Source organism: Motacilla alba, chromosome 17 (genome assembly GCF_015832195.1).
Source record: "Motacilla alba alba isolate MOTALB_02 chromosome 17, Motacilla_alba_V1.0_pri, whole genome shotgun sequence".
Taxonomy (NCBI): domain Eukaryota; kingdom Metazoa; phylum Chordata; class Aves; order Passeriformes; family Motacillidae; genus Motacilla; species Motacilla alba.
Genome location: NC_052032.1, coordinates 7,622,489 through 7,649,812, shown reverse-complemented (window position 1 = coordinate 7,649,812; position 27,324 = coordinate 7,622,489). Strand labels below are relative to the sequence as shown.

The 27,324-nt window shown below is 55.7% G+C and overlaps 2 protein-coding genes across 4 annotated transcripts in view; one reads left to right on the top strand and one right to left on the bottom strand.

Annotated features, from left to right (window-relative positions):
* Positions 1-553: 553 nt before the first annotated feature.
* On the top strand, positions 554-25,276 carry FAM163B (family with sequence similarity 163 member B). The gene is made up of 3 exons (XM_038156522.1): positions 554-959; positions 22,690-22,805; positions 22,888-25,276. The coding sequence occupies exons 2-3, from the start codon at positions 22,713-22,715 to the stop codon at positions 23,389-23,391; spliced, it is 597 nt and encodes a 198-aa protein (XP_038012450.1). The 5' UTR covers positions 554-959; positions 22,690-22,712; the 3' UTR covers positions 23,392-25,276.
* The window catches only part of ADAMTSL2 (ADAMTS like 2), a 30,506-nt gene continuing 26,979 nt past the window's right edge, over positions 23,798-27,324 (bottom strand). For all 3 annotated transcript variants that reach the window (XM_038156519.1, XM_038156520.1, XM_038156521.1), the window contains one exon: positions 23,798-26,550. In XM_038156519.1, coding sequence (XP_038012447.1) covers positions 26,432-26,550 — 119 coding nt within the window. In that variant the 3' untranslated portion in view covers positions 23,798-26,431. The remainder of the gene's footprint in view (positions 26,551-27,324) is intronic.

Sequence of the window (27,324 nt, the reverse complement as noted above, 5' to 3'; positions counted from 1 at the left end):
TGGTGATCCTGGTACAGATGGGGTCACCCCACTCTGTTGGGGGATGATTCAGGGATAGAGGGGGTGACCCCACTCTGCAGGTGGTGGTTGGGCTATGGAGGGGGTGACTCGGTTCTGTAGGGGGGTGGTCTGGGTCTGTAGCAGGATGGCCCCTGTCTCAGTGGGGCTAGCCCAGCTCTGGGGTGAGTTCCCCATCTCCCAGCGCCGCTCTGCCCCTCCTGCATACCCAGGCTGGGACCCTGCGGCCGCATCCCGGGATGGGAGCGGGGAGCGGCCCCGCACACCGGGCTGGGACTGGGGAGCAGCCCCGCACCCCAGGATGGGAATGGGGATCAGCCCCGCACCCCGGGCTGGGAATGGGGATCAGCCCCGCACCCCGGGCTGGGAATGGGGGGCAGCCCCGCACCCCGGGCTGAGAATGGGGAGCATCCCCGCACCCCGTGATTGAAGGGGGGATCAGCCCCGCACGCCGTGATTGGAATGGGGGGCAGCCCCGCACCCCGCGCTGCGGGCGGGGGGCCGGCGCTGCCCGTGCGGGGCCGCTGCGGGGCTCGGCGGGCGCCGCTCGGTTCGGTTCGGCCCCGCTCGGTTCGGCCCCGCTCGGTTCGGCCCCGCTCCCGGGCCGTCATTGGCGGCCCCGCGGCGCTGGGAGCGGGGCGGGGAGGCGGGAGCGGCCCCCGCAGAGCCGCCGGCCCGGCCATGTGCCGACAGGGGTGGCTGCTGCCGGCTGCCTGCTCCGCGCCCGCCGCTGCCGCCCGCCTCCTCAGCCTCCTTCCTGCCGCTTATTTTTAATATATTTTTTTAAAATCGTTATTTCATTTTTAAGATTAAAAAAAAAAAAAACAAAACACCAAAAAAAACCAAACCACGTTTATTTTGGTATTGATGCTCTCCGAGCGGGAGACTTCGGGAGACGCGGTCCTCACCTGAGCGAGCCGGCCCCATTCCCCCGTGTGAAGGTAAGCGGAGCGGGAGAAGGCACCGGCGAGGGGGCTCCGCGGGGCCCCCCCGGCTCTGCCGGGCCCCTTCTCGCCGTCTCTCCCAGCGCTGGGGTCTCTCGCGGTGTTTTTTCCCTGTTTGCTTGGCTCCCGCCCCCGCCGCCCGCTTCCCGGTGCATCCGAAACTGCCTGGGATCGCTGCTGCGGGGAACCGGCAGCGAACCCCGCACCCCGGGGATGCCCGCAGGGAGGGCAGGATAGCCCCGCTGCCGGGAGCGGGCTGGGAAGGGATTTGGAGGGGCAGACGGTGGGGAGGGACACGGAGATATGCACGGCATCCGCTCCCCCATAGCCTGCCCGCAGGGACCGGGCAGGTCCCGCCACCTCGGACCTGCCTGGAAAATCCTGGGGTGCTCCAGGCTCGGCTTTCCCTCATCCTACAGCGTCCTCAGCTCCAAAGCCTGCGAGGGGTGTCACAAAAGCACCTTTCAGGGACGGAGTGGGAAAGCTGCCCCCATGCATGGCTCTCCGGGGCGTGCAGGTCGTGTCCTTCTCTGCCCCAGGGACACCTCGGTCCCCTTTGCACACTCAGTGTGGGACTGGAACCGGCCTCTCTTCGTTGTCTGGGCATCTCACCTGGAGCCATGTGATTCACTTTGTTTCCACCTCATGCGCTGGCCCCAGAGGACATCAGAATCCCCCTCTCCACCCCAATGAGTTTGTAGGACACCCCAGTCCTGGGTTGGGTAGGAAAGAGTCCCATCAGCTCACGCTCAGCAGCGGTGATGGAGAGGGATCCAGGGCGGAACGCGAGGAAGGTGATGGCACAGTCACCTGTGGGTTGTTTTTGTCACTCTGCATCCAGCAGCCATCAAGGTCTGTGCTCTCAGAGCCACATGGACGCTGCTCAGCACATTAAAGGTAGCCTGAGGGCTCAGGGGGGCTGTGGGAGGGAGAGAGAGAAATCCCCCAAGGGAAGATGGCTTTTCATTTCCCCATATCGACCGCTTTCAGACAGGATTATTTATATTTGACATAACAGATCACCAAACTTGGGAGGTAGTGGGGGTGTGCTCATACTCATTAAGGTAGACAGTTCTCTGGCAGAATAAATTCAAGGTAAGAGAAGACAGCACTTTGAGGCTCAACAGATTGTCTTCCAGCCTGAAACGAGCAGCGAAATCAGCATAAAACCTAGAAGGGAAAACTCTGCACTTCAGTCTGTCATGATGTATGGCTGTCATTTTTGGGAACCTGGCGGGTTATCCCGGTTTTTAGAGTGCAGATGGTGCTCCTGGGTGACTTCGTTTGAGCAAAAGTACCCAGTAGGATGGGATTTTTTAGTCATCGCATCTCGTCTTCGCTGAGGAAGCATCTGAATTATAGTGCTGTGAGGGAGAGCAGTTGACATGAATTGTGCATGAAGTGAGTGCCTCAACTATCCCACACCTGTGCTGGGGCTCCTGCCCCACTGCAATGGCCTGTGAATAACTGGAGTTGTTTGCAGTCTCTGTGGTTGATTTCCTTCTTGCTTGAAACCAGCAGAAAGGTGCATTAGGGGCTGCCAGTTGGTGAAAAGAGATTTTAAACACCTTAAAGACTGTGCAGCTGTAATTAGAAGTGTAACCTCCTTCCTCTGCATGTCAGGATTTCTGTGCAGAGTGATGACAGGACCTCTTAAGGAATGGTGCTGGTGCTCAGGAGAGATAAAGAACTTCAACAAAATCCCCTGCAAAGCTACTGATGTTGATTTATCACCCCGCAGTACATTGGTTCTCGTTCAGAAAGGATGTGGGGATTTGAAGGGAAGGAAGGAAACAGCATTTGCTCCTTTCTGATTTATTGCCAGTGGGCACAGGTTACAAACAGGCAGCTCTGAGATACCTGTGCCCACCTGGGCACAAGGAGTGGCAGAACATCACCAGTGCTGTGGCTCCTGGTTGTGTCCTCGCTGTGTTCCAGCAGAGCCTGGCAGAGGATCTGGCTGTCACATCTCCTGACCCTTTTCACACTGAATCTCTGGCAGTCCCTAAACCCTCGTGGAGGTGACACGAGAGTCAAGCCTGAGCCCTTTTCTCTCTGAGTTCAGCAATGAGTAAGGGACAGACTCACTGCCCGTGGTTTATTGACCCAAACCTTTCTAAATATTTCCCACTCTGACCTTACAGCCATTCCTCAGCACCCCTTTAGGGTCTTTAAAAGTTTTGCTGGGTGCCAGATTCCAAGAGATTAAGGTGCTCAGTTCCCTCAGGCATTTCTGTGAGCCCAGGGAGCTTCTCTGCATGCTCACAGCCTGGCACAGTCTGTGCCACTGACCTCTGGGATGGCAGGACGTGTCCTCAGCGCCCTGCACGTGGGGCAAGGAGGGGTTTTGCAGCTGGCCCAGCTCCAAGGGATTTGCCTGACTCAGACTTTTCCCTCTGGCTGCGCAGTGCTGGTGGAAGAAGCAGGGATGGCTGGTCCCTTGTCACTCGGCCTGTTCCCGTACCTGGCTGGGTGTTGTCATGGATATGGAGAAGGACGTGGCCAGGAAAGAGGTGCTGCATGCTGGCAGGGCTCCTGCAGCCACAGCTGGGCATGCAGCTGACATTGAAGAGGTGCGGGGAAGGATGGAGCAGAGATGGCAGCTGTTGGAGTTGAACTTGCAGCTCATTCCCCGCCTAAATGCGTTTTCTCCCAGGTCATTGTGTGTCATCTCCTTCTCTCCTTGTCTTCTCTTCCAGTAGGATTGGTTCCCCCTTTGCCTGGGCAAACAGCCTTCATCCCAGCAGTGCAGATGGGCAGAGGGGTGACAGATGGGTGGTGGACTCTGACCCTCTCCAGACCTTTCAGCCACATTCAGCTCACAGCCAGCACCAACCCAGACAGGGCTGGGACCTCTGCAACCTGCTAGAGCAGCCCCGGGCAGAGGGCAGCTGGAAAGGTTGGGGAACAAAACGAAAGGTCAGAATCATACTTTGAAATATCCCTGGACCTCTTTGTCCCTGGAAAGGTTAATGACAGCCTTGACCCCTTAACAGCAGTGCAGGGCAGCAGCAGGAGGAGCAGGCTCCATGGAGATGTGGTTCTCGGGGTGTCAGAGGCATCACTGAGGGGGGACAGGACTGGATTTAGGCCAGAACCACCACGATGATGATTTTACCCCATCCTAGGTGTCCGAGAGTACAGACTTCTCTCTGGAGCTGAGCGGGAACAATGCTCAGGGACAATGAGTGGTAGCAGGAACAGTGTTGGGTGCAGCTCCTCCCTCAGCGTGAGCTCCCCTTGGCAGGACAGGGAGTGGAGACAGGACACGAGCCAGGGGCTGCCGAGTTCTGTCACCCTCTCACTTCAGACAGAGTTTCTCCTGCTCACTGAACAGCTCAGAGCTGGCATTTAACTCCACTCCCAACAGTGGCACAAGAGGAGCTGAGGCACCACCAGGGTCAGCCCCTGCTGCCCATCTCCAGTGCTTCTCCTCCTCTCCCTGCTGCAGGACAAAAGCCACCTGCAGCCACAGGCACGGATGTTGTGAGTGTGCTGAGCCTCTCTGGACAGCAGCACTGATGTTTTGCTGAGCTGGAAGCTGGAAAACACGTGCCATTGTCCACCTGCCCATGAGCTGAAGGAGGAGGGGATGCAGCTCCTACACGGGGCTGGGTTGAAGGTACACACGGCTCTGCCGCCCTGGGAAATAACTCTGTGCTCCACAGCTTTTATCGAGGAGATGGAAACTTGTCATATTCTTTTTGCAACCATATCTGACATTATCCAAGCAATTTGCCTTTGGTGTGTTTCCAGAAATAGTTAGGCCTACGGTAGGCAGGGGTGACATCTGGATGCATTACTGTTGAGTTCAGAAACATTCAGTAAACAAGACAGGATCCATTGTTTAAAGGTTATTTCAAAAGGCTCCCAGCGACTTCTCTGGCTGTGCAGTGGGGAAAGCTTTAATGGCACTGTGGTAATTGCCTTTTCTGAAGGATGTTTTAGAGGGAACTTACCAAAAACCCAAAAGTAAGGCTCAGCCTGTCCCAGCCAGGTGAGGGACCTGATCCAAGCTGAAAATGTGAGGGGGTTTGCTCTTTGCTCCAGTGCTGGTGGGATCCAAGCTGGCAAATGGCTGAAGGAAGAGCAGGCTGGGGGGCACAGATGGGGGATGCAGGGGAGCTCACCAGTACTTCAACAATAAAAAAGGTCTCAGATCAGCATAATAGGGCAGCAGGATTCACATCAGCGGGGAGGGCGAGAGAAAGAGCCCTCCCCGAGGCACTGAGGGGAAAATAAATGTCATTAGCCACGGATAAAGCATCTGCCTCTGAGCACCTGAGCCGAGGGTGGGAGGCTCTGCAGGGAGAGGGGGCTGGGGGGCCCCAGCAGGAGCCACGTGGAGCCCACGCCTCTATTCAGCCCTGAATTAATCCCCATTAAAAAAAGGAAAAGTGAATTCCTGGCGGGAGCCAGGGGCCAGCTGTCCTCCCCTCCCCTGGCCCAGGTGACAGGGATGCTGCTCACGTGGAGGGAAGGACGAGCTGTGGCTCTGCTGTCACTCACATTGGAGGAGCCACTGCCGGCTGCTCTCCTCAACCCCAGGGCAGGCAGAATTCATGCTCACTGATGATTTCCTGCCCCTCAGAGAGGAAATCATGTCGTGGGCTCACATATCTTCCCGTTTCTTCCTGATATCTTCAGGGTTTTGTTCTGAGGGGCGGTGGGGTGAGTGAGTTCCACTCAGTGGAGCCCTGGGGACGAGCAGAGGGCTCTGCCTGCAGCAGGACTGTGCTGTCCCGCTGGCTCCAGCTCTCCTCTGCCTCACCTGCTGCTGCTGGGAGGCTGTGTCAGCGCTGCAGGCTCTCAGTGCTTGGGAGCTGCTCAGACCCCACACACCCAGCCTGCTGCCCATCCCTCCCTTCTCCCTTTGGTTCACTCACTGCTGCTCCAGCCCTGCCCTCCTGCTCCACAGCCCCATCCTCTTCTTCCTCCCTTCCCAAGATAGCAATCCTTAGGTGGTGAGATAACCACGGGAAACTGCCTGGAAAACTGGTGAAAAAAAGCAATTTTTTCCCTTTGAATTGCTACTGAAGTCCAGCTTAGGCTCTGCCAAGGCTGAGCTGGCCGGCCTCTCCTGGGGAGGGGATAAAGGAGATGATCTTGCTCAGCAGGGGACAGAGCCCTGGGCACCACCAGCTTTAGGTCTGGCTCTGGCTTTGCTCTAGGTACGAGTTCATCTGAGCTGCAGAAGCTCATAAGCTCCTTACACTGGGGGAGTTGCAAGTGCTGAGCAGGCCACACAGCTGGGATTTCCTCCCCTTCCTTCCATCTCAGCAAACCAGCAGGAAAAGTCCTGCGTGGCTGCATTTTTTCCCTGTCCCTTGTTCCTGGGCTGCCTGAAAGGGCTGGACCACCATGGACCAGGGTGGCCTCTTGTAGCACTGCCTTGTCCCCACAGAGCTGGCACCTCTTTGCTCACAGAGTTTTGGGATCAAAGGGGGGAATCCATCGGTATAAAAGCCAGAAAAGCGGCTGCCAGGGCAAGAGAAACTCTCAGGTTGCTGGGCGATGGGGCTGCTTTGAAATCTCCTGGGGAATCACCTCAGCCCTGTGATGGATTCCTCTCTCCCAACCTCTCCCCAGCTGGCTTCACTTCAGCTGGACGGGATCAAAGTGCCTTGAGGTTCAAAGATTCACCGGCTGGCACCGATCCCAGCAGAGAGACGTGGACTTTGTTGTGAAAGATGCCACAGAGGCTCCCTTGGGGCTGCAGTTTGCTGTGATGCTGCGGGAGCGTGCCGGGAGCGAGGGGGATTTCACAGGGAAGCGTCAGACGAGTCCCCGGAGCGGCTGCAAAAATCACAGTTCAGCTGAAGCATCACTCACAGGCACGGCTTCCTGCGAGAAAAATAGCTTACCTACAGAGAGCTCGGCTCGTTTCTCTTCCAAATATTCCTCCTTCGCTTCTCTCTGCGGTGTTTGGGTTTTTCTGCCTGGGAGATGCTGTGGTATTTCCGAGGTGACCGGCAGGGACAGTGCGATCCCGGCACAGAGCTCCCGTTTGGAAACCCGTGTCTGCTTCTGGTGTAGGCAGAGGATGTGCTCGGGCTCTGCCATGCCATTTACATCGGCATTCCCTGCGCTCCCTGCCTGCTTTTGGGGTTTGCATCTGGATTCTCTGCGCTCCCTGCCTGCTTTTGGGGTTTGCATCTGCATTCCCTGCTCTCCCTGCCTGCTTTTGGGGTTTGCATCTGGATTCCCTGCTCTCCCTGCGTTCATTTGGGGTTTGCATCTGGATTCCCTGCTCTCCCTGCCTGCTTTTGGGGTTTCCATCTGGATTCTCTGCGCTCCCTGCCTGCTTTTGGGGTTTCCATCTGGATTCCCTGCTCTCCCTGCCTGCATTTGGGGTTTCCATCTGGATTCCCTGCTCTCCCTGCCTGCTTTTGGGGTTTGCATCTGCATTCCCTGCTCTCCCTGCCTGCTTTTGGGGTTTCCATCTGGATTCCTTGCTCTTCCTGCCTGCATTTGGGATTTCCATCTGCATTCCCTGCTCTCCCTGCCTGCTTTTGGGGTTTCCATCTGCATTCCCCACTCTCCCTGCCTGCTTTTGGGGTTTGCATCTGCATTCCCTGCTCTCCCTGCCTCCTTTTGAGGTTGCCATCTGCATTCCCTGCTCTCCCTGCCTGCATTTGGGGTTTGCACCTGGATTCCCTGTGCTCCCTGCCTGAATTTGGGTTTAGCTCCATCCTGGATCTTCCTGCCCGAGCTTTGGCAGACCATTAACTCTCTCCTTTCCCTGCTGCCTGCCTTCTCGGCGAGGTGCCAGCGTGTGCAGGGAGGCTCTCCCTGCCGGAGAGTTCCTGCACCACCCCTGCGGGCAGCGATGCTCCTCCTGCCTCCCGCTCTTCCTCCAGAAGAGCACAACGCTCTTTACTTAGCACAACGTGGAGTGACAGGGGAAAACTGAGTTTTCCTCTAAACAGAAGGCTTTTGTGGCAATCCATTTCCTGGGAGGAACTGCAGCTCTGTTTGGAGGTGGCCCAGCTGTGGGAGGGTGGCACAGCCTGGCTGGTGGGGATCTCTGCCCATCTCCTCCAGAGTGCAAGCAGGGATTCGCAGGGATGCAGGCTCTCCTGAGGAAGGGGAAGGAGGTGTCTCGGTCTGATTGGTGTTGCCTGCTGGGAAGTTAAGCCCTGGGAAGATTAGCAGTGGGATCTGGGGGAGAATAGCTCTGCTGAGAGAGTGGGAGTGGAGTTGGGAGGGGAAGGATAATGAGCGCTGATTTGCGTTTGTTGTTAGGAAAATTTAGTGGGTTTATTGTTATGTTACACAAAGGAGCAACTGGGGTAATAATTCCAACTTATGGCTGTCCCACAGGCTTCTTGTGTGGCTTTCTCCTTGTGCAAACAGTGACAGGCACCAGGCTGCCACTGCCTGTGGCTGCAGCTCTGCCAGGAGAGCAGAGCCAGCCCCACTTCCACATCCAAATGCATAAAAATGCTTGAAAGGTGTTTCTCAAAGCCCTCCAGGTGGTGTCTCCCATCCAGCTGTCACCAAAGCCATTTTCTGAGTGATTGTGCCGGAGTTAAAGTCCACCCAGAGCAGGGAATGTGCTCCTGGCTGGGGGTTGGACTTGGTGACCTTCGAAGGTCCCTTCCCACCCAAAGCAGCCTGTGATTCCCAGGGCAGCTCGGGTCTCCAGCACTGGCATCACTGAGCTTTCGGGTCTCTCCTCTTTGCAGGGCAGACCTGGTGGGCACCAGGGTGCCCAGAGCAGCTGTGGCTGCCCCTGGATCCCTGGGAGGGCCCAAGGCCAGGTTGGACAGGGCTTGGAGCAGCCTGGGATGGTGGAAGGTGTCCCTGGCCATGGCAGGGGGTGGACTGAGAGGGGCTTGAAGGTCCCTCCCAACCCAGACCAGTCTGGGATTCTGTGATCCCCCGTGACCAGCACTGGATGTGACATCCCATGGGCAGGCCCAGCCCCCTGAGGTAAAGACAAGCACAATGAATATCAGACAGTTCCAGATGATTATTTCTGCTTTGCAACACTTCAGCTTCGCTGTTTTCTCGAGAGCTATTCCTGATTCTCACAGAAGCTCGTGGGAGCAGATCCAGCCCACAGAAAGTGGAGTTTTCTTAGTTGCACCTATTTTCCCTTGTGTTTCTGGCACCACATTTTTTGTTTATATTGTATTTTCGAAGAAAACAATGCAGGTTACGGAAAACACAGAACAGTGGCACCAGTTTCTGAGAAAACAAGCACTGATCTTACCTGGCTTCTAGACTCCATTATAAATACCATATATTGTTGAATGTTCAGATTGGCAGGCAAGGGGTTAGTCTGTGAAACACTGTCTGACTTGATGGGTAGTAAATATAAAGTGTGAAGATTGCTGGGCTGTGGCAGAACTGTTGACTGCAGAGGATTAGAGTTGCTCAGCCCCAGGGATGCATAAAACTGGCACACGCTGCTGCTGGAGTTGTGCTTGAAAAGAGAAGGCTCCCGAAAATTAATACAGGTTTTCCAGGACCTGAAATGAAAAGGGTTTTGTTTGATTGGGCTGTTAACACCACCTTGTAACCCAAATATCACGAGCTTGTGCAATTCCATGATAATCCCAATTCAACCGACCAGAAGCAGCACTGAAGCATCCCGGGCTCCCAGCAGAAATTCCTGGGCTCCCAGCAGAAATTCCTGGGCTCCCACACTCTCCATTCTCTGCTCTGTCAAGCCCAGGAGCAGTGGCAGCCAGGTTGGAAGGTGTTTTTTAACCAGGCCATCAGCAGTGAATGCATTCCTGATTCCCAGAGGAGATTTCTGGTCTGCTGGACGTTCCTAAGGGGCACCTCCTGCAGGAACAGCTCCATCACACCTTTTCAGGGGCTCTTCTGTGCTGAGGCACTGGGCACCGGGAGGATGCTCACATTTTTACAGCTCTGGGCTTTGCCAGACTCAGCCTTCAGCTCTCTGTCTGGTTCGCAGTGAGGCAGGATGGTGATGAAGGGCTCCAGGGGGGAGGTGGTGCCTGCAGAGCTCAGAAAATCAGTGAACGTTTTGCTGCTGGTTCTGGGCTCCCAGTCCACCCCAGTTCAGCTCAGAAAATCAGCAGCTTTGCTAGTTTGGTTCTGGGCTCCCAGTCCATCCCAGTCCACCCCAGTTCAGCTCAGGAAATCAGCAGCTTTGCTAGTTTGGTTCTGGGCTCCCAGTCCACCCCAGTTCAGCTCAGAAAATCAGCAGCTTTGCTGGTTTGGTTCTGGGCTCCCAGTGCAGCACATTAACTGTGTTATTTCACAGAGAGCACTCCTGCTTCCCAAGGAGTCCCAACGACTGTGCTCAGGCAAAGCAAGCTCACAGTGCAAGGGAGGGAAGCTGCAATCCAGCTGGGATTTGGGGGTGCTGGCTGAGCCTCCCCTGCTCCCCAGGATGGGTGGAAGCATTTCTGTGGGCTCATCCCTGGGGGGTTCAGGGCCCTGACCCCTCCCAGGGCTGCTGTGGGTGCCTTCAGACAGGCTCAGGGTGGGGTTCAGAGCACTGCTCTGAGGCTTGGCTTTCTGAGACAAGACCCCTGGCATTTATTTGCTGCTCCTTTGAGGTGCTGCCAGTCAGTCAAGCAAGGAAGGGAGGAGCTGCAGCCTGCTCAGGATGCACCCGCATTCCCAGGAGCAGGAGGCAGTTCCAGCTCCCAGCCAGGGCTGTCATCAGCTGAGAGCTCACCCGGTGACTCTGTGGGAGTGTTTGCCACCCTCGTGGCCCAGCAGCCCTGTCTGAGCCATGAAACCCCGTTCTGGAGGCATTTCCAGGGAGATGGGGCAGCAGGAATGCTGGAGGAGCCGTTGGTGTCAGACAGCAGCTCCCGCAGAGCTCCTGGAGCTCCTGGTTCAGCGTGAGGAGCTTTCAAAATCCAGGTGAATGGAGCAATTCTGGAAAGAGTCACTCCTTTCAGAAGAACAAATTCTGAGCAGAACCTTCTGATCCCATCCACCCTCCTCCCTGACCTGCCTCAGTTTCCCACCTTTGGGTGCCTGTGGCAGCATTTCTCTGGCTGGGCACGGCAAGGAGGTGGCAGATGAGGATCAGGAGGCACTGCCTCGCTCTCAAGGGCCTCTCCAGCACCAAGGAGTCATTTCAAAGGCAGGGCTGGAGTCGTCCCCGTGCTGACAAGAGGCAAGAGGATCCCTGACACGTGTTCTGCTTTCAGAAAGATGCTGTCCCTGGGAGCTGTCAATACCTCAAACATTTGATCCCGGCAGTTCCCAGCCCACGTGGGCTTGAGCAGAGCAATTTGTGTGAAGGTTTTTCTCTGTTTCTTTATTCTTCTGATGAGGGTTTTCAGCTGAGCTATGATAGTTCCTTTATGTTTTCCACTCTTTCACTTATGATTTGGTTGTTGTGGGGTTGTCGTTTTGGTTTGTTGGTTTTTTTTCCTCTGAGTTAAATCTTTCCCTCTCTCATCTCCCAGGAAAAGCTGTAACAAAATTAAGGTGAGGAGGAAAAAAGGGAAAATTTACTGGAACTGGTTCATGGTAAGTTGCCAAGAATCTGAAAATTACCCTCTCAGACGGTCTGCATTAATTCCCTGATGCAGCAATGATAAATCCTTATTAAAGAGGATAACATAAGGAGATTTTACTGCCTGTAGAAAAACTCCAGGGTGCAAACAATGAGGAAGCCCATCTCCCTCTTGTCCACGATCCCTGGAAGTGTCCAAGAGGAGGCTGGACAGGGCTTGGAGCAACCTGGGATAGTGAAAGGTGTTCCCTCCATGAGAGGGGGTGGAATGAGACGAAATTTAAGGCCCTCCAACCAAAACTAATCTGGAATTCTGTGATTCTGTGATCACTTTGAGTGACAGTGCTGACACCAGCCCTGAGGGGGTGACACCACATCGAACAGAGGCCATGGAGGGGAAGCCAGGCAAGAACCGTGTCCTGGGTGCTCTGGCAGCAGCCCTGAACCTCTGCACTTCCCTGCTTGCAGCAGCTCCCTGAGGTCCAGCCCTGGGGACAGCAGGCAGACAGGGATTTAGATGCAGCAGGTTTTGTCCTGTGCCCACGTGGAGCAGCCTGAAGGTTCCTCTCACTCATCCCAAGTGCAGCTCATGCCCTGCCCCAGCACCAGGGCAGGGAACGTGTGCCAAATTCCGGTCCTCAGCATTTATGTGCAATTTCCAAGATCCCCGAGCTCCCCCTCTCTTCTCCTCTTCTTTATTCATGCACCACGCTGCCTTGCTGGGCCGGAGTGGGAAAAACCACTCTGCTTGTGCCTCGTTGCAGGGCTTGAGCCAGAGCCTTCAGCAGAGCCATGTAAAGCTGTAGCTATGGAAACTCCCAACCCTTTTTCCTGGTGGTTTTGTTGGCTTTTTTTGAGAGCAGCAATGTATATCTCGTTGGAGATCCCAGGCAGGGCTGGCTGCAGCAGCCAGGGAGTCCCCTGGTGTCACGCAGCAGCAGCAGGAGCTGCCAGCACAGAGCCAGTTCTGTGTCCCCAGGGCACAGGAGGGGGACTGAGGAGGAAAAAGTGGGTTACATGGAAAGCCAGAGCCCAGGACAGCTCAGGGGTGCTGGGGGGAGCAGTGTGATGCTGAGGGAGATGTCACCAGCTGCCACCCACAGCCGGCAGGGGTGGCCAGGGACGCAGGGGTGTCTGACAGAGGTGGGATGAGCACAGTCCTGGGGGGTGCAGGTGGGAATTTGGGACTGCTGGGATCTCTGAGCCATCTCCAGCACCCAGGAGGAGCCATCTGCTGTGCATGAGCCTGGGAATTTGTGAGCAGCACTGTCCCAGCAGGGCACAACAGAGAGCCAAGTGCCCTCTGCTCATAAAATATGACAGAGGGGTGTGTTGGTGGCTGGGTGGAGGGTGTCCCTGAAGCTTTCAGGTTGCTGCATTTTATTGTAAAAGAGCTCCCTGGTTCCCAGCCTGGACCTGTGACTCCTGAGCAAAGGGAAGCAGGATGTGCAGCTCACAAAGACTTTAATCTGCTGGGGATCTTCCCACCCCACGGAGATGTGTTCACACCCCTTGGAAGTGCAGAGCTGTAGGATTTACTGCTGACTGCCCTTCCCCCCCAGATGATCCATGGCTCAGCAGCAGCTCAGGATCGATGGCTTCTTCAGCTCCTGGGACATCTGTGGGGTCACCAGGTCAGGAGAGGGGCTCCTCCTTCCCAAACACTGCTGTGGGGCTGTCTGGAGCATGGACCTGCTCCCAGCTCGCTGCTCCCCCCGTGCCTGGCCAGGTGGAAGCCACCTCATCTGGAAATGGGCTGGAATCTGATGGATTTCAGGCAATTTGGCTTCTAAAGCAGAGCTGTGACCAACTTCCCTGTCTGAAAAATGGGTGCTGGAGTAGCAGCACGTTCCCTGTCAGGCATGGCACTGCCAGAGCCAGAGAGCCAGAGCTCCTGGGGTGGCCAGAGCTCCTGGGATGAGCCAGAGCTGCTGGGATGAGCCAGAGCTGCTGGGATGAGCCAGAGCTGCTGGGATGAGCCAGAGCTCCTGGGATGTACCAGAGCTCTTGGGATGAGCCAGAGCTCCTGGGATGTGCCAGAGCTCCTGGGATGAGCCAGAGCTGCTGGGGTGACCAGAGCTGCTGGGATGGGCCAGAGCTGCTGGGATGGGCCAGGGCTGCTGGGATGGGCCAGGGCTGCTGGGATGGGCCAGAGCTGCTGGGATGGGCCAGGGCTGCTGGGATGGGCCAGGGCTGCTGGGATGGGCCAGGGCTGCTGGGATGGGCCAGGGCTGTGTCCCAGCTGTGCAGGGAGGCTGAAGGTGCAGCTGGGGCAGTTGGCCAGGCAGGGCTCTGTGTGGCTTTGGGCCTGCCTGAAGCAGGAGCCAAAAGGTGCAAACACGAGCTCTGAAGCATTCAGGGCTTCCATTAGCCCAGGTCTGGATGGCAGCAGAGGTGCCTCAGCCCATAGGGATGGTTCTCCATGCAGAGGCTGTGGCATGTGCAGAGCCACAAATCCCAGGAGCTAAAGCAGCCACAGGGAGAGTTTCTTCTTCTGCTGCTCTGCGTGGCCATCAGACGGTACCAGGACCTTGCTGTCCCTCTGTGCAGTGTCCCTGGCCTGTAAATACTTGTTCCCAGGGTCGTTGTGGATGGCAGTGCTGCTCCCATCCCACCCCATCCCAGTGCTGATTCCCCAGGAGCAGGAGGCAGCTCCAGCTCCCAGCCAGGGCTGTCATCAGCTGAGAGCTCACCCGGTGACTCTGTGGGAGTGTTTGCCACCCTCGTGGCCCAGCAGCCCTGTCTGAGCCATGAAACCCTGTTCTGGAGGCATTTCCAGGGAGATGGGGCAGCAGGAATGCTGGAGGAGCCGTTGGTGTCAGACAGCAGCTCCCGCAGAGCTCCTGGAGCTCCTGGTTCAGCGTGAGGAGCTTTCAAAATCCAGGTGAATGGAGCAATTCTGGAGTCACTCCTTTCAGAAGAACAAATTCCTCTTTTTTCCCACTTTTGATGCATTGGTTCAGCAGTTCTTTCTGACAATTAAGGCTTTTTGATCTCTCTGCCTGTGCCTTTCTGGGGGACTGCAGCGAGCTCTGCTGTGAGCTGGAGGAGAGCGAGCACTGCCCGTGGGGTGAATGCAGCAGGGAAAAGTCCTCATCGGGAGTGAGGTTTATATTTGGCTCTCAATGAGCTTTTCAGGTTGGCCAAGGAACATTTCCAGCCTGCAGGACTGCCTTGCTGGGAGAAAACCCTGGGCTGGGCAGTGGGTGCTCCCCATTCCCTGACCTTTTCCCCCTCAGCAGGGATTGCAGCACTTATCTCAGTCTGGTGATTCCCAAACCCGCTCTCTCTAATGTTTAATATCTCAAGCTGCCTAAGCCATACTGAAGAGGTGATTAAATTATGCAGGGTGGAAAGACAGCACATCTTTCTTTTATCTTTTTCCTTTTTTTTTAAGGAGTTTAGACTGCTTATGTGTGTTTGGGATTATGGCCTGCTTCCCCAGCTGATGGGTGGAAATAATTCCTGGTGCTTAAGCAGAGTGGGATTGTTTGGGCACTGAAAGGTGGGACTGGGGAGGGTAAAACCCTCTGGAGTGGTTTGACAGCAGTTCTGAGATCACAACAGAGCCTGGCTGGTTGTGAGCTCCCACTGTGGCAGCTCAGACCTGGGGGTGAGTCCATCTCTGCTGCACCACTTCCTGGGGCCTGGTTTGGCTTTTGGTTTTGGTTTTGGATTTACCTGTCCTGGACTGATGCCAGTGTGGGGTTGGTGTGCAGGGGTGCACTGGTGGGCTTCTCTCTGGATGTCTCCAGCAGCCCTGCCATTATCACCAGCACCTCTCTCGATGTCCCCAGCATTCCTCTCCTTGTCACCAACGCCTCTGCAGATGCTTTTAGGATGTGGCCGTCCATTTTCACAGAGGGGCAGAGCAAGGTGGGCACCCCACCAGTGCAGAAGTGTCCCCAGTCACTCTGGAATGAGGACAGCAGCACCTTCAGCGTGGCCCCTGAAGGGGACATTCCCAAGGGCAGCATCCAGGTGATTCAGCGATTCCCCGGTCCCTGCCAGCAGCGCAGCCTCTCTCCACGGAGCATCTGCAGTCATTGAGATCCCTGCCTGCCGTTGTGCTTAGTAAGCCTTCAGGCGCTTTGATGAGCTGTGCAAATATTGTTTCTGTGAGGCGTGATTTGCTTGTGCTCGGTGCCATTAGGGCCTCATTAGTGCCGAGCACACATTGCCGGGATGGGCAAGCCCTGCATCCAAGGAAACCTTCTGAAGTGTGCTGGAAACTCAGACTGAGAGCTAATCTCTGCTGTGAAAACCGCCCTGAGAGGATCCCTGGCTCCGCCGTGAACTTCTGCTTTTTTCAGTTTCAGGAAAAGCCGCAGTTTGCGGTGGCTCTTGCTGTAGGATGGATCTCTGGATCAGCCTGAGCCTCCTCTGCTGAGTTTTGGTGTCAGTGAGCTGCTGGCACACAGAAATGCAGCCTGGCTGCTCTGGCAGGTTGTGGGGGTCATACCTTTAGAGGTCCCTTTGACCCGAAATTCGGTTCTGTGGCAGGGACAGCTGCAGAGGTGCACACGCAGTGTGTCCTCGGTATTTGGAAAAAGCTTATGCAACAAGGAGTTGTTGGACTGACACGTGATGTTTAACAAAGCACTTTTCATTATAAAATCCGGGGGGTTAATTATCTGTAATACCATTTTTATAGTGCTTATATTGAATTATAAAGGAGCAGCCCAGTGTGACCCGTTCCCCCCCTCAGCACTGCTCTGGGAGCACTGGGGGAGATTTTCTGGCTGCAGAGGGCTGAGCTGAGAATGGGCAGAGAGGAGAGGAACAGTGCCTGGTCCCTCCAGCCCTCTGGAGGAGTTTATTGCGTGCTCTGATCGATGCAGACATGGGGGATACATCCCTGAATCGCCCAGTGCTCACCTGTGTGATCCTGATGTACCTCCAGCCTTGGCTGGCACTGGCAGGGCACCCAAACCTCTCCTGAGCAGGTGCTGTCCTGCCCTCAGCCCTCCCCAGGTGTCCCCTGAGCCCTGCCCAAGCCTGGGGGTGGCGGGGATCCTGTTCTGCAGAGCTGAGCACTATTCCAGCAAGGTCCTGGCTGATAAATAACTGACCAGGCACCGGGGAGAATTTCCCTTCCCAACGTGTGGTTTCTGCTCTGGACATCAGTGGGAGCTGAAGCAGCAGGGGCTGTCCCAGCTGCAGGAGGGCTGGGGGGACTCTCACAGGAGTGTGGGCTGTGGGTTACCCCTCTGCCAGTGCCAGTGACCTCTGTAGCTGGCTTTAAGTGTCTAAGGCCACCGGAAGGGGACAGGTGGATGTGGAATGTTCTGTTCCCGGTTGTGTTTGCTGTTAAACGCTCATGACAGTGTTACAGGCATCTCCCAGCTGGTGGAGCCCTCTCTGATGTGCCACAGGCTCACAGAATTCCTTCCAGTTCCCGGGATCATCAACAGTGGTACCTTTCAGGGTGGGGAAAGGCTCTCCTGAGTGCAGGAGCTGCTCTGCCAGGGCAGTGTCTGAGCAGAGGTGGGATGAGCACAGTCCTGGGGGGTGCAGGTGGGAATTTGGGACTGCTGGGATCTCTGAGCCATCTCCAGCACCCAGGAGGAGCCATCTGCTGTGCATGAGCCTGGGAATTTGTGAGCAGCACTCTCCCAGCAGGGCACAACAGAGAGCCAAGTGCCCTCTGCTCATAAAATATTCAAAACCCCCTCGGAGTGCCTGGAGATGGGGTTTCCCATGGGGACAGCCCTGCTGCTGGGCTGGGCAAGCAGGGAATGGTGAGAAGTGTCTCCTTGTGTTGAGGAGTGCCCAGGTGGCCTTGTCAAGGCCAGGGCTCTGCAGTGACCCAGCCCGGCCTGGCTGTTTGAGTCCCTGCAGGAACATCAGCCCCCAGGCCAGGAACGCTGTCCCCAGGAGGGGACAGGGAGCACACAGGACTGGTGCAGGCCCTCTGGTTAAAGTGTTTTTCATCTGGAAAGCCACGTTCCTGCCTGTGCTTCTGGCAGCTGCCCTGTCTGCTGGCTCTGGTGATGCAAAGTCTCCTGCTGGCACCTTGCCTGGCTGTTCCCAGAGCCCAACTCTTATTCATTGACTGGGTAGGATTACAGGAACTGGGGGAAATGCACCAGGAAGGCTGGATTTGCCACCAAACTGGTGCTGGCTCCTGGTTTATTTGCTGCTTTCCCCCTCCCAGGCCGGGGGCAGTTCCTTCACACCGATGCTCTCTGGTGTTTGCCTTTGGGCAGAGCTGTGGCACTTACAGAGCTCCAGGGTGAACAGAGGAGTGTAAGCCAGGCTGAATTTATAGCATCGAGGGCTCAGATCCAGTCTGCTCTGCCCTGGACAGTTTATTGCAGTGGGATTTCTTGTTCTGATTAAAGATCCTGAATGCTGCCAGCACCCGACTTGGGGACAGAAAGCAGCAAGGCCCAGCGGCGTAGGGCAGTGGCATGTGGGACAGCCAGCACCCCTCACATGCTCTCCTGCTTCCCTGGCATCGTGCTGAGCTCTTTTTCTTCCTTCTGAGGCAGGCCTGACCAGCAGCGTGAGCGTCAGGGTTCGTGGCAGGTGGGTGAGCTGGGAAGTGGCTGCATTGCCCACGCAGGGCAGGAGCTGCAGTGCTGCTCTCCCTGCAGCACACAGGGTCAGACCCGTCTGCCCCCCACGCAGCTGCTCAGGTTCCACACTGAACTTCAACCTCCCCAACCCCATCACCCCCCCTGTTGAGGTCCTTCCCTTGGATCTTTGCCAGTGAGCTGGTCCCCCCCCAGCAGCCCGGATGAGGGTCAGCCTGGGGCTGTGCTGGGGTCAGTCCCCCCTCAGAGGCCCTTCCCGGGTGCTGGAGGACACCCACACACTCAGAGCACAAACAGCTTGTCCAAGCTCAGAGCAGAGCCAGGGATGTGCTCTGCACAGCAGAGCCAGGACAGGCAGGCTGGTGTCACTCCAGGACACGGCGCTGGCCTCCCCTGCTCCCTGCTGAGGATGGGATGGGTGTTTTCCTTTTTTTTTTTTTTTCTCCTTTCCTTTCTCCATCTTGGCTGTTTGGAAGCACGGGGCAGAGCTGGGCCCAGGTCCCCTGCACAAACTGTGAGCCAGGGGCAGGGTCCCACACTGAGGTTTGAGCTGAGTGTCCCTGGAGCAGGGGGGGTTTCTGCCTCTGTTTGTCCCTGTGTGTTCATCAAGGTGGGCTCTCAGGTCTCTGTAGTTCCCTGGAGCAGGGGGTGTTTCTGTGCTGGTCCCTGTGTGTTCACCATGGTCTCAGCTCCCTGTAGTTCCCTGGAGCAGGGGATGTTTCTGTGCTGGTCCCTGTGTGTTCACCAGGGCTCTCAGGTCTCTGTTGTTCCCAGGACCAGGGGGTGTTTCTGTATTTGTCCCTGTGTGTTCACCATGGTCTCAGCTCCCTGTAGTTCCCAGGAGCAGGGTGTGTTTCTGCCTGTGCTGGTCCCTGTGTGTTCACCATGGTCTCAGCTCCCTGTAGTCCCCTGGAGCAGGGGGTGTTTCTGCCTGTGCTGGTCCCTGTGTGTTCACCATGGTCTCAGCTCCCTGTAGTCCCCTGGAGCAGGGGGTGTTTCTGCCTGTGCTGGTCCCTGTGTGTTCACCATGGTCTCAGCTCCCTGTAGTTCCCTGGAGCAGGGGTGTTTCTGCCTGTGCTGGTCCCTGTGTGTTCACCAGGTGGGCTCTCAGCTCCTGCCTGCTCCAGTGCTGGGCCCCAGGCAGGATCAGTCCTGCCAGCACTCCTGTCTGTGCAGCCAGCTGGCATTTTGTACCCAGTCTGGCTGCTTTGTCTGGATCTCCAGCTCCTGGGGACAGGTGAATGAGGGCAATTCCCACATTTCGTGGTGAACAGAGGGCTGTGCTGCCTCTGGCTGCCAGGGCTGCTGGGGGATGCAGTGGCAGTACAGAGGGACAAGCTTTGGGATACAGCCCTTTGCATGTAAGACACGATCTCCTTGTGCAGGCACAGCTTCAGCAGCGCCAGAATTCCCTTTTTTTTAACCACTTGCCATGGCAGCACTTCCAGCTGGTGCAAAACTCTTTGGAGTGACTTTATTACCCTGCGGATGGGAGTTGGGGTGGGATGGGACAGCTGAAAGCCTCATTTATTTAATTGCCCAGAAGGTTATTCTTAATCCCTGCAAACCCTACAAGTTGGTTTAACTGGGTGCTCAGAGGAACCTCGGAGCAGTTTCCTTTTCCATCCCCAGGTCTCAGCAGGCAGGATCAGGCCAGTCAACACGAGCCTCTGGACCTGGAGCTCAGCTTTTCAGAGCCGGGTGTTTGCTGGAGCCTTGGTTTGGACTGAGCTCAGCCCCCCCCAGCTGCTGGGAAGCCTTCCTCCCACGCAGCCCTCCCGAGGGGCAGCGGCTGCACAGAGCCAGGAGCAGCTGTGAGCAGCCTCTCCCCACACCGGGCACCCCTGGTGGTCCAGGGGCCGTGTTCAAGGTGCTGGGGAGGTGGAAAGAGGATGATTTCTCATCCCAAGCCTTCTCCTCCCGTTCACTGTTGTTCAGGAGAAGCTTCCCCCAGCCCCTGGGTTGGGCAGCTCCTCGTGGCGGTGCCCAAGGGAAGGCAGGAGCAGAGGGTGAGGCAGATCCAGCCTTTAGTGAGAGTTTAACCTCAAAAACCACATCCTCAGCCATGGCAGGGACCTGCAAAAGCAGGCAGGTGGCACAGGGCTGTGTCTAAAACCAAACAGCTCCTGCAGCATCTGGGAACTGATATCAAAACTTGCTTCCATCTCTATTCTTTCTTCAGATTCTACATTCAAAAATCTTTCTGCTAAGCATACATTCTGTGAGACTTTCTTGTCAAACTTTAATCCTTCCCAACACTGAACTGCGAAGTGGTTTTGCTTTGTAGCAGCACAACCTGTCCTTTTCACTCTGAGAAAGGAGAAGTCTTGCATCAAGACTCCCAGTCACCCCAGGGCCACCACCACCTCATGGCACTGGGGACCACCTTCCTACAGCAAAGGGCTGCTGGGCTGGGGGCAAACAGCCTGTGTGGGCTTACAGCCCCTTCCTGTGGTCTGCCGGGGATGGACGATGTGCTGGGGGCTGAGTTTGGATGGGTTCAGGCATCCTTGGGAGCTGGAGGGCTCCTAAAGCTGGAGGAAGGAGCAGAGCTCTCCCGGGACTGAGTCTCCCTGCCTGCATACCTTCTCCAAGACCACAGCAGAGCTGCAAAGCACTTCCTTTTACCAGGATATTTATTGCTAAATATATGAATCTGGGAGCCTGTGGAGCGTGAAATTAGGAACAAATGTAAAAAGGAGGTCTAGACAGGAATTGTTCAGCTTATGGGCCTCCACATGCTCTGCTTTCCTCCCCCTTTGCACGCTGGAGGGTTTAAAGCTTCCAGGTATGCAGCTTTAATCAGAGAAGTATGTTTGGGGAGGGGAAAAGGCAGAAATGCAAATGGTCCAGCTCCGGAGGGAGCAGTGGCTGCGATGCCACGTCTGGCTGGGCGCGGCTGGACAGGAACCGTGGAAATTGGCTCCGTGCAGCCCTGGCTTGTGCCCCGGGGCTTTAATTAATGGGTGGAAAAGGCGGAGAGCCCTCCCTGGCAGAGCTCTGCCTGCCACCTCCCATCTCGGGCCGGCAGGGAGATGCTGATGCTCTGTGATGGGTGCAGCTCCCATCCTCAGAGCCCGCAGGGTTGAGTGGCCGCTCCAGAACCAGATTCCTGTCCCAACCCTGCTCCCCTGCCCTTGGCTCTGGGGCAGAGTGGGGATTGCAAATGGGAGCAGCAAGGGACCCAGGGATGGGCATTTCCAGCTGGCGCCTGGCCCATCCAGGCACCTCCATCCCTCTTTAAACAGCAGCCAAAGTTTCTAAATCACCAATGCATCGTTCGCAACCCCTTCCCGTGGCTGCGACACTCCCCCTGAGCCTCCTCCGAGCGTTTTCCCCGAGGAATGAGGGCAGGATTTGGCCAGGCTCTTGCCCCGTGGCTGTGGGGTGTGAGAAGGGTGTGAGAAGCCGTGGAGCCATCGGGATAAATTCCCTTCCCTCCTCCCGAGCTGCTCAGCAGCAACATAAAACGTGATGCTGCTTTATCCATTCAGCACTCACCCAACTTTAGCAGGACATTAAGTGCCTGAAAATATGGCACAGGTTTGTTTGCTTTGGAAGCAGGTTAAATCCCTGACAGATACAGTTGCTTTTCCTCGGGTGCTGAAGTAATTTGGGGCTGGGGTGGCTGGTTTTTGCTTTAACCTGATAGCACGAGCTGGGAGCCAGCTTTGTTAAAGCACTTGGAGAGTAGGTGGTCAGGGTAGGATTTCTCCCTTAATTTATGTCTCTCCTGCTGTTCCCAGCCCGAGCTAAAATGTTGCTGGAGCTTTATTTGTGCCAGTTTTAGTGCCACAGTCTCGCAGCTGCTGGCAGGTGTGAGCAGGCAGGTACCCTGTCTCCCCAGCATCCTTCCTGGGGCACAAAGCTGCGTGTGGTGCTGGGGTGGAGAGGAACTCGAGGCCTCCCGTGAGCATTCCAGGCAGGGATGCTGAGAGCAAGCCCCTGCTGGTGTTGCAGGGCTCGTGCTGTGCATGATGCACAACATCTGCCCTCTGGGAGAGCCCAGCAGGGACACGGACAGGGACAGGGACCTTCTGCTGCTCCCTGTGCTGTGCCAGCTCCCAGGGAGAGAAGAGTGCTGGCGGTACCCCAAAACACGAGCTGAGCCACAGCATCTGTGTGATGTCCACTGACAGCTCACCTGGGGCTGTCAAACATCATCCTGGGGTGCCCTCAGAGCCCCCCAACGCTGTGGTTTGGTGAATGGCCAAGGAGGATGCTGGTGCCTCACACAGGTCCTGCTCTCAGGGAGGGCAGCACCCAGCTCCCTGCAGTCATTAAAGGCTCACTTAGCAGCTGGGGTTATTCCAAATTAAAATACCACATTGTTTTCATGGGGAAAATGGATTATAGGCTCAGAGAAAAATGAGTGCAGATCAGAAATCCTTATGGCAAAGCTCCTTCTCCCATCACTGGAGCTTTCTGCCGCCAGGTAGGAGCTGGGAGAGGGCCTTTGGTGCCTGGTGTTATTTCCCTTGGCTCTCCCTCCTGATGTGACCCCAGAGCTGCTTCTCACTCAATCTCTCACCCACTGCAGGAAGGTTTTTTAACCCTTACACCTGCAAGGTGGCATTTTTGGGGACTCCCCGGTGACTTTCCACAGGTGCCCAGTGGATCCTGATTCTGCGCCTCAGAGCCCTTCTGCTTTTCAGCCCACTCCGAAGGGGGGTAAGCAGAGAGTTTGGGGCTCTGCAGCCCATCCCCTCACCCTGTGCACTCAATTTTTCAGGCTGTTAATGGAGAAGAGGGCGGATGACAGCCGGGACCGTGGTCATCACAGGTGGAATATTAGCGACTGTCATCTTACTCTGTATCATCGCCGTCCTCTGCTACTGTAGGCTCCAGGTAAGGCTTGGGGGGTGCCTCAGCGGGGAGGGCTGATGGCCTGGCAGCTTTGGGGGTGCCAGCTGAGCCCCTCCCGTTTCAGTACTACTGCTGCAAGAAGGATGAATCCGAGGAGGACGAGGAGGAGCCCGACTTCGCCGTGCACTCGCACATCCCTCCGCTGCACTGCAACCGCAACGTAGTGCTGACCAACGGCCCCTCGCTCTACTCCTCATCCCCCTTCGCCAAAAAACCAGCCCAGAGCCGGCCCAGCTGCCCCAGCTGTGCTCCCTACGAGCCCCCCACCTCCTTCCTCCAAGAGCCCCCTACCTCCTTCCTCCAGGAGCCCCCCACCTCCTTCCTCCAAGAGCCCCCCACCTCCTTCCTCCAGGAGCCCCCCACCTCCTTCCTGCAGGAGCCCCCCACCTTTTTCCTGCAGGAGCCCCCCGAGGAGCTGCACAACGGGGGTGACAGGGTGAGCTACAAGACGGTGAGCCAGGAGGATCTGGCGCTGCCCGTGTCCAACCTGCAGGCGCTCAACCCCAACCGGCTCTCGGCCATGCGGGAGGCGTTCTCCCGCAGCCGCAGCATCAGCACCGATGTGTGAGGTGCAGCCGGGCCGCCCAGCCCCGGGGGATTTGGACAGCGGGGAGGACCGGTTGGAATTGCTGGAGGAGTTTTGAATAGGGAAAAAAACAAAAACAAAACAAAAAAAAAAAAAAAAAAAAAAAAAGAAGTGAATGTATTTCGACGGGCTGGTGGTATAAAGGGGGAGCAGAGCAACCCCAAGTGAGGAGTGTGGGGGTGCAGCTGGAACAAGAGGTTTCCCAGCTCTGTGTTGCTTGCTTTTTTCTTTTATAAAGAGGATTTTGATATTGAGCATCCTTTTCTACAGAGGAGTTGCCCCCTCCTCAGCACTGGGCCAGGGGGTGATGAGCAAATGATGGGGCTCACGGGTGGCTGCAAACAGCTCGTGCTGCAGGTCAGCAGCAGCTGCTGGCATGACCTGGGGGCCCCAGGATACACTCAGCCACCCCAAAATGTCCTCGAGCAAAGCAAGGCTGTCACCGGCCACCCTCCTGCCAGCCTGTGCTGTGCTGCTCCCTGCTGCAGCCGTGCGGGTGGCTGTGGGTGTGAGCCCTGCACCATTCCCAGCCCATCCCACTGCTCCAGCCAGGGTTAATCCCAGGAGCCAGGCACAATCCCCTCAGGGTTAGGATGGTGGCTGGGCCTGTCCCTGGAGCCCCCCAGAGTGGCCTCATGGATCCCCTGGAGGAGCTGGGCTGGGGATGTGAAACCTCTGCATTACTGGGTGATGGAAATAACACACAGCACACCTTGGGATGGAGGAACATCCCTGTGGATAATCACATCCCTGCTCCAAGTGATGCCACACACAACTGGCTGAGGGCTCCATGGCACGGGGGTCACCATGTGTGTGCCCACCCCTTGCATGCACATTTTTACACACATTTATTTGTTTGGGAGAGGTTTTTTTAAACAAAAATAAAAGACAAAAAGACACAAAAGAAACAGAACAGCATCAAAACACTTTTAAATTTGATCAAAGCCTCTAATTTGCATTTTGCATTGAGCCATTTCCCGTGGCTGGGCAGCCTGGCAGTGGCACCAGCTCTGTCCCACGCTGGATGCAGCAGGGACAGCCCTGGGGGAGCAGCAGGCTCAGAGCTGGTCCCTCTGCACCATATGTGCTGCAAGGGAGCCCTCGGGCTAACTCAGAGATTTAGGAGAGGAATTGCAGCTCTGAGGGGCCTCCTGCTCTGGTTTCTCCTGGCTGTCTCCATTCCTCCCCTCCGAACCTCACCACACTCCACGTGACAGAATTCCCTGTTTCTCCTGGACTGGGCATTATTCAGGTTAAAATCATCACCTGGGGATGGCTGGCGAGGATGGACTGGCTGCACAGAGACTCAGATGGCCTCAGGGCTGTGCTCCAGGGAGATTTTTCCTTTTTCAAGATGTTCTGGGAAGAAGCAGCCCCCAGGGCTCACGGACACTGTTGCAGCCCGGCTGGGTGTTTTACTTCCAACCACGAGGGCTTTTAATTCCACAGGAAACCTTTTGAAGTACAAGTCAGTCTTTGCAAATGAGTATCTTTGACTTTCTTGGGGGGGGTTTCTCTTTGGGGTGGGGAGGGCTGGGGTTGGTTTCCTACGTGTTGAATATTCCGGGCTTGGTCCCTGTGGCCCAGCACATCCCGGAGGGATGCAGCCACTCAGGCCATGCCCCCATGTACAGTTCTCACTGGGGTTTGTTCCCATGCCTTGAGCCCTTCTCTTCCCATTTTTCGTGATTTCTCCTACCAGCCTTCCTTTCCTCCTTTTTTTCCTTGTTTCTTTCCCTTGTAGCTTGGAAATTCAGCAAATGGTTGGCTTTCACTAACCCTCACCTGGTGATCTGTTGTACAGGACTTTGGGAATCTCGGATTTGGGGAGGGAAAAAGTCAAAAAATAAAAAAAAAAAATAAATTACTTTGACATGGGTTTTGAGGTTTGTTGTTTGCTTTTGGGTTTTTTTGCCCCTGCATCTGCAAATTTGGGGTGGTGTTTGCAAAGGGCTCAGGAGCTCCCTGCTGCTGAGGGAGGGTTGCAGCAGCCCTTGGGGTGCACACTGAAGTTTGGGGGATGCTAAAGAGCCTTTGGCTCAGTGTCTGGGGGCCACACCAGTAAAAACACAGAGCAATAACCCCTTGGGAGCTCAGAAAGGCCCTTTTCTTACTGGCACCATGTGAAATCTCTTTGCTCCCAAAGCCCTGAGGAGCTTCAGGGCTGCAGCTTCCAAACAGAACCCCAAAGGGCCCCCAAAATCCCAAAATTCCCCCACTGTTGGGACTTTTCCTTGCATCGCTGTCCAAGCAGCTGTGATTCTTCTGATTTAAAGCTGCTCTGCCTCCCCTGGGCACCAGCAAATCCCCAGCCCCAATTCCAGTGTTCCCAGCACTCCACTACAAACTGGAGAATAAAACAAGATACCACCATAAATATGACAACTTTATTAAAATATACATATGAGTACAAATTAATGATTATGTGGATAAAGTTCACTGTCCGTAAACAAATATATTAAAAAAGAGCACGTCTTTTTTTGTGATATAAAGTGCAGTTATGTTTCCATATTATATACAATATGTCAGCATCGGGGGTTGGGGGGGGTTGTAAGGACTATGAAACTAACATTTGATTATAAGATAAAATTCTCTGAAAAAGTATACACCTACATATTACAAAAAAAGGGCTGGAGTTCACTTAACAAACGAGGCTCAGCTTCCCACCACGGTAATTCAGCTAACGAGAGCCTGGGGATAAACCAGGAGAGAGGCACCAAGCCCACTTTGTGGAGGGAAACTTGCACTTCCCAGAGTTCACACCTTCCCCTCGCCATCCCCAACCTTGCACCGAGGGAAGAAACAGGACAAGACCTTGGGTGCAGCTGGATTTTGGGGGGGGGAATCAAATATACACGATTTCTGTACAGCTCTGACCCCGGGGGGCTCCCAACGTCCAGCGGCCAGCAGAGGACTTCTGCTCGGGTGGGGACACAAAAACCAGGCCAAAAGCATCCTTGTCAGCAGGGTGAGGGGGGCATGGGCAGGTGGAAGGTGGGGCCCTGGCTCAGGCAGCCCTGCCCTAGGAGTGGGGGGCGCGGCAGGAGCGGCAGCAGGCTTTGCTGTAGTACCAGTGGCTGCACAGGTTCACCTTGATGGCCAAGGCGCAGTTGGTTCCTGCCTGGTCCTGGCAGCTGTCGTCTGCAGGGGGAGAGAAAACACACTTTAGCAGGACATTAAGTGCCTGAAAATATGGCACGGGTTTGTTTGCTTTGGAAGCAGGTGAAATCCCTGACAGGCAGTTGCTTTTCTCGGGTGCTGAAGTGATTTAGGGCTCAGGGGGCTGGTTTTTGCTTTAACCTTTGTTAAAGCACTTGGAGAGTAGGTGGTCAGGGTAGGATTTCTCCCTTAATTTATGTCTCTCCTGCTGTTCCCAGCCTGAGCTAAAATGTTGCTGGAGCTTTATTTGTGCCAGTTTTAGTGCCACTGCCTCGCAGCTGCTGGCAGGTGTGAGCAGGCAGGTACCCTGTCTCCCAGGGTACCATTTCTCAAGGCATGGCATGGAAAAGAAAAAGAAAATAAACAATTGTGAGCTCATGAGGTCATTTCCCACCCCACACAGCTCTAAAAACCATGGGATGGGCAACAACATCAGCCCAGCTGTGGCTGCCACCTCCCTGACATCCCCTGGAAAACACCATGGAGCTTCTCCAGAAATGTCACTGTCAAGCTGGGCAAAGGCATGAGCAGGCTGATCTGTTCCTTCTCACCTGGCCAGGCCTGGGGAGTCTCACTTGGTCCCAGCCCTGAAGCTCAGTGTCTCTGCTGTGAAACAGAGCTGCCCAGGGACTGCTGGAGCCACCAAGGCACTGAGTTGTCCCCAAGTCAAGGGCTTCCCCTGGTAGGGATTCACAATTTCTATCTCAAAGAGGCTATTTGAGAAAGGGAATGGGAATCCAGCAGTGCCACATCCAG